General features: G+C 40.5%; 1 protein-coding gene across 1 annotated transcript; it reads left to right on the forward strand.

Moving 5' to 3' along the window:
* Positions 1–893: 893 nt before the first annotated feature.
* LOC128689438 (profilin-like) lies at positions 894–4660 on the forward strand (the record flags this gene model as incomplete). The annotated part of the gene is given in 2 exon segments (XM_070082022.1): positions 894–1053; positions 4486–4660. A coding segment is annotated over 1 exon segment (175 nt), but the record flags the coding sequence as incomplete, so codon positions are not given.
* Positions 4661–6001: the final 1341 nt, after the last annotated feature.

The raw sequence follows: 6001 nt of genomic DNA on the forward strand, positions 1-6001 counted from the left end.
AGGGTTGTAAAAGCTACAGCGAGAAGGAAGGTGGGGCATTGGAGATGTCCTAAGGGCAATGCAGTGTGGAGTTACTAAAAGTATTATTCAGAGGACTGAAGTTTGTGGTGCAAAGGGCTTAGACATACAGCAACCATGTGTGGCGTGTTAGATAGGGGTGAATGGAGACAAATGGTTTTTGGTACTTGAGCTGTTGGAGTGTGAGCAGGGTAATTTTTTGTGAAGGGATTCAGGGAAACTGGTTAGCCAAACTTGAGTCCTGGAGGCGGAAAGTACAATGCCTGCACTTTCAAGGAGTTTAGGATATTGGCTGTTTGGAGTGACATCTGAACTGTCGTTTCTGGGTGTCTCTGCAAAGAGATGTGTGAATGATGGTGAAAGTGTTTCTTTTTTTTTGGGACACCCTGCCTCTATGGGAGACTGAAAATTATATATAAACATTTTTATTTTTTAACCTGACAAACGTAATTTAAATTTCGTTATGTTCAGATTGATTTCCGTAAGCAATGCGTGTCGTAAGAGGCGACTAACATGCCGGGAGCAAGGGGCTAGTAAAATCCCTTCTGTATTCATTACTAAAGTTAAAAAGAGAAACTTTCGTTTTCCTTTTTGGGCCGCCCTGCCTCGGTGGGATGCGGGCAATTTGTTTAAAGATTTATAAGTTTGTCCTAATTTAAAATTGAAATTTTCTCCCAGTGTAAAAATTTCCAGCTATTTAATTGAGAAACTTAATACCGCAGTACTATGAAGTGTAACTAATTCATTAAGACCAAAACCACAGCACGAACTCCCAGCGGTGTGTGGGGCTCCCTCATCCGGAACGTGTTATCGGATGTCACAACTTTATGAGAAGGGAGCAAGAGTGAACCGTACGTCGACACAACATAGAGCTGTGGTATTTGAGGGTGAGGCCACCTTATCTGTGGGATGGACGTGGAGGGTGACAGCAGCAGCCGCACGGTCTGCCAGTACTGAGCTTCACCCCAGCCGGCTCACAGTTACGCCAGTGCCCCCGTCAACTACCTGCCCTCTTGTAGCGCTTATTAACTCAAGGTAATTTGACCTCAGGTAGGCCTAACTCCTCAGTGGTACCTGCACTTGGTGCTTGTTCCTCTGATCACACGACCACAACATTCTGACCTTCATTCGAAGACAATTTTTTTTAAAAAATCTTCACAGTATAGCATATGGGAATGTCTGAAGATCTGCCCCTAAAAGAAAAGCAATGAACCGTGGTTATGGGAATTTTTGCTATGATAAAGTCTCCTAACAGCTGTTACCTTCCATCACCTGTCTGTAATTCTAAAACTAGGAGTTACATAGCTGTTGTAGGTCGCACTCTAGGGAAGGACTTCAGAACCCCAACAGAAATTTGCTACACTCTTTCTTTACACGGTCTTCCTCGGTTTTATTGTGTGCACCAAAACCAACATAATCTCATCCAACCTTACTAAAATTTACTTAATATAAAACTTTATTTACCAATTTACCTAGGAATTAACGTAACTATATTTCACTTCGCTGAGGAGCCCAAGGAAATAAAGTGGGCTAATCTTTACGTCATGCCTAATATGTGCCACTGAGCGTCTTCTCTGCAGTGGAAATCAAAAACACACAATAATTTTATGAATAGTTAGACTGAAGGTACGAATAACCTGACTTCTACTCTATTAAACTTGAGTTCCAGTGTTTAAACCCACCTCGGGGTTCAATCATCTATCAACGTCCAGATCAAACCACCATTCCTCCTCGTTACTGAAAATTCAATCATCGGTTGACCAATTCCAGTAATCGAAAAAGATATATATACATCCAATCCTTTTACACTTTCTGGCATTTCCTACCTTGTAGAGAAGTGTGCAATTTAGAGAACGATAACAAATGTATTTTAAAGGTTACAAAACCTTAAATCCCATCTGGAAGCAAGATAAATGATAAGAGTGAAAGAAGAGATGGAGAACTAAGAGTTTAATGTCCCTAAAAAATTATATGATACACTGAGGAAACAAACAGCATATATGTGTAACTTGCATTCCATCACACAGGATGGGTTTACTCATGAAGTCGTGAAATCTGTCAGCTGGAGCTGGGAGACCTCAGCAGGACGATGAGGATATCGTAAAGCATTCTACGAAGGGTTCAGTAACTATGGCAGATTCAGAGGTAATATTAACCCCGGAAGAACTGGAGGTGATGTTAGAGGAAAGTGGCAATGTGAGGAGAGCAATGATAAGAGTGGGAAAACAGAGAAGTGTGGGGAAACGGAGGAGACTGGAAAAACAGATGTAGGGAAAATAAACGATACTGAAGAAAAAATAAATGGACGAGTGTAGGGAAAAGATAGGATAGTGTAGGGTAGTGTTTAGGGGAGGGAAACGTATCAAGAACTGTGTAGGGAAGAGTCTAGGGAAGAATAATTTAGGTGAGAAAGTTAGTGTGGGAGAGAAGGATAGTGTGAACAAATGACATGAGATTATGTCAGCGTTTCAGGGTATAACGTGTCGAGTTTCATGCCGAGTCGATCAGAGATGCCGAACTTTCTCAAAAATATTTTTAGAAAAATTTCTTTTGCGCATTAATATGTTTTGTATAACAAGTTACGCACATTTAAAATTTTGCACCAAAACTCATTTAGCAAACCCATTTCTAACTTTACTAAAATTAACGTAATATAATTTAACAATCTCATATATTTTAGGTCAGCCAAAATTTAGTTAATACTACTTAACATTAAGAAGAATAACTTATGACGTTTCTGTCTGACTTGGACTTTTAAGACCAAACCGTCTTCTTAAGTTTCGTTCTCTTACAAGCGCGTTATATGTGTATTACTCAACATTAATGAAATGTATTGATTTCGTAAGGTTAAGAGCGTTTTTCGCTGAGTTATTGCAACATCGAATTTACACAGCTTGTTCAGCACAACTACCGCTGGTTTATGTTAAGATCGCTGCTATGTTTACTGAGCACCACATACTGCCACATAACATTGTGCAGTATAGTGCGGGGAGACTGGAGTATAGTGCTGGCAAAGTGTATTGTGCAGTATAGTGTCGAGGTGTGTATGGGGAAGAGTATAATGTTGGGAGTAGTGTGGGGAGAGTATAATGTGAAGAGAGTGAAGTTTAGTGTGGGGGAGTATAGTGTGGGGAGTATAGTGTGGGGGAGTATAGTGTGGGGGAGTATAGTGTGGGGGAGTATAGTGTGGGGAGTACAGTGTGGGGGAGTATAGTGTGGGGAGTATAGTGTGGGGGAGTATAGTGTGGGGAGTATAGTGTGGGGAGTTGTGCAAGAAAGGTATAAAATACCGACATGTGTCTTAACTTTCATAGTGTGGGGAGAGTATACTGTGGGAGACCATAGTGAGTGGAGAGTATAGTGAAATGAGAGTGAAGTTTAGTGTTGGGGAGTGTAGTGGGAGAGTGTAGTGTGGAGAGAATGGAGTAGTAAGGGAGAGTATTGTGTGTAGAGTGGAGAGTAGATTATAGTGCGAGGAGAGCAGAATATTGTCAATCACAGGTTGAGGGGGAAGAATAAAAAGGTAAAGAATGTCAGTTAAGAGAAGAGTTCAGAAAGATTAATATGAATCAAGCTATGAATGTTTGTCAAGCATTTAATCTAATCTCGATTTAGCAGCGCATTATTAATTTTGAAACACTTAAACCACATGTGATTTCAAATCTATCGCTTAAAGCTGCCTTCTGATAAGACAAAATGCATTCAAGACTGGCAGTATTACTATGAGATTTTGTCAAAATTACAACTTATATGGTAGGTAGAGCACTGAAGAGAGTTAGCCAGAATAACAGAGCCTGTCAGTGTGGCAGGCGTTATCAGCTGTGTTAACTTATCTTTGAGCGTCGACGATATGAATCAGGCGGTGGGTCACATTCCCTGTGGCAACCGTTGGCACCGCTCTCTCACCAACACCTCCAGATCGTCTTTAACCATCCCAGGTAAACCCCCGTCCCCCCCCCCCACACACTACCCTCTTCAACATAAGCACACCATACAAGAAGCAACCAAATCACTGCGTGTACACCGAGCTTCATACAGGACGTTACACAATTCCATAATATGATCAGAGGTATATACACCCTGAGGTCTGTACCTCACTGTGTATATAACCTGAAAGTTTAATTCGCATTTTAAAGATCGAAGTATTTTTCGACAGGTGAACTACAATTTTATTGACCCACGCGAAGTTGTGGCTTTACACCAGACAAACCAACCATTGAATAATCAATGTAACCACTGATTATTTAACAAAACATATGTATCGAGTTTGAGATCTAAGAACTCGTTTAATTTTCGACATTTGACATTGAGCATCATTTATCTCCTTTAGTCAGAAATTAAAACTGGTAAGTTTGTGTCAAAAGGCTCAGTTAGTCATTATATATTTCAATGGTTAATACGGTTCGGTTGTTCTCGTATGTATACTGTTGAACTACACTCACTTAACAGACTGGTGTTTCTCGGCAGATGTCTTGGAATACATACGTAGAAAACCTGGAGAACACCAACAATGTTGCCAAGGCAGCTATCTGTGGGCAAGACGGCTCAACATGGGCTTGTTCACAAGGCTGGAACATCTCTCCACAAGAAGCCCAAACACTGGCCGCAGCCTTCAAAGATTCCTCAGTGCTCGTCGAGAAAGGTGAGAACAGACACACCGTAAACCCTATTGTTAGTTTGACTTTTAAACTTTGTGATTTTTGACCTTTCACTATGTGACTTTCCAAGCCGTCCTCCACGGCAACTAAGAAGTATCCAGTACACAAATAACCCGCACACAAATGAGAGGAGCTTACGACGACGTTTCGGTCGGGTTATTTGTGTATCGTTCCAGTCACGGTATTGTGCCTTTTTTTTTTTTTGTTAAGTATGCAGCTTCCAACTGTTTTGGCGACGACTACGTATCCTCCGCTACCAGACATAATTAGTCACGTTCATGTTATTTGGTTACGGGAGGACAACTCGAGATACACATTTAGTAACGTTTCAAGTAACTTAACCTAGAGATACTCATTTTATTCTGCCTCGGCTTAGTGTAGAAATCGATGTACTATCTTGCCTATTGTCGATTCCAGGGTTATCAATCCCCGCGGCCCAGTCCCAGATTAATCAAGATGTTCATACTAATAGCAAGCAGTCTAGTGCACAACAGCCCGGCTGATCATGAACTGTAATAATGTTGGTAGAATTACCGACAATATGTAAAGTAAAAGGACACAAGTGCAACTAATGTGACATTTTATTATTATAATAAAAAAGAAGCGCTAAGCCACAAGGGCTGTGACATTTTATTGTGGCAATGTTTCGCTCTCCAGGCTTGACAAAGCTCCTGGAGAGCTAAACGTTGCCACAATAAAATGTCACATTAGTTACACTTGTGTCCTTTTACTTTACATGATCAGGAACTGACTTGAGAAGTCTTGGGCCATTTACACTTACGTTTCTTCTTAGTGTACAATTCGTTGGACCCTTGCTTTTCACTGGGGGTATTCTTCACCGTCTGCCAAGTCTCTTGTTCTATGGTTAGAAGTAATTTCTGTATGAATATTTAAAACCAATCCCTCCAGAATTTTACAGGTATAAATTATCACTAACACGTAGGAAAACTATTGTTTTTATTTGGAGGACGTTTGCAACAACTCCCATAACATAATTAGCACATCTGTGCAAACTGTCAACTAGCAACTGGATTCAACGGGCGAGATCCAAGAACTAGTTATACTTGACATGTAAGCTGCAACACAATCTTAAAATATGGTAGTTGATAAGAAATTATCTAAATATTATATCAAGACTCTTAAGACCAGAAACTGGTATTTACTGCAACGGCCGCGCCCGGGTTTAAATAACAGTTGCTACAGTATGTTATACTACTGCCACAGTCTTATGAACACGTAAGACAGGCAAATCTTACAAATATCTATTTAATATTATTACATTAATGGGGAAGGGAGAAAACACCAAGCCCGTTGGAGTCATACAG

Source organism: Cherax quadricarinatus, unplaced genomic scaffold, assembly GCF_038502225.1.
Source record: "Cherax quadricarinatus isolate ZL_2023a unplaced genomic scaffold, ASM3850222v1 Contig6113, whole genome shotgun sequence".
NCBI classification, from domain to species: domain Eukaryota; kingdom Metazoa; phylum Arthropoda; class Malacostraca; order Decapoda; family Parastacidae; genus Cherax; species Cherax quadricarinatus.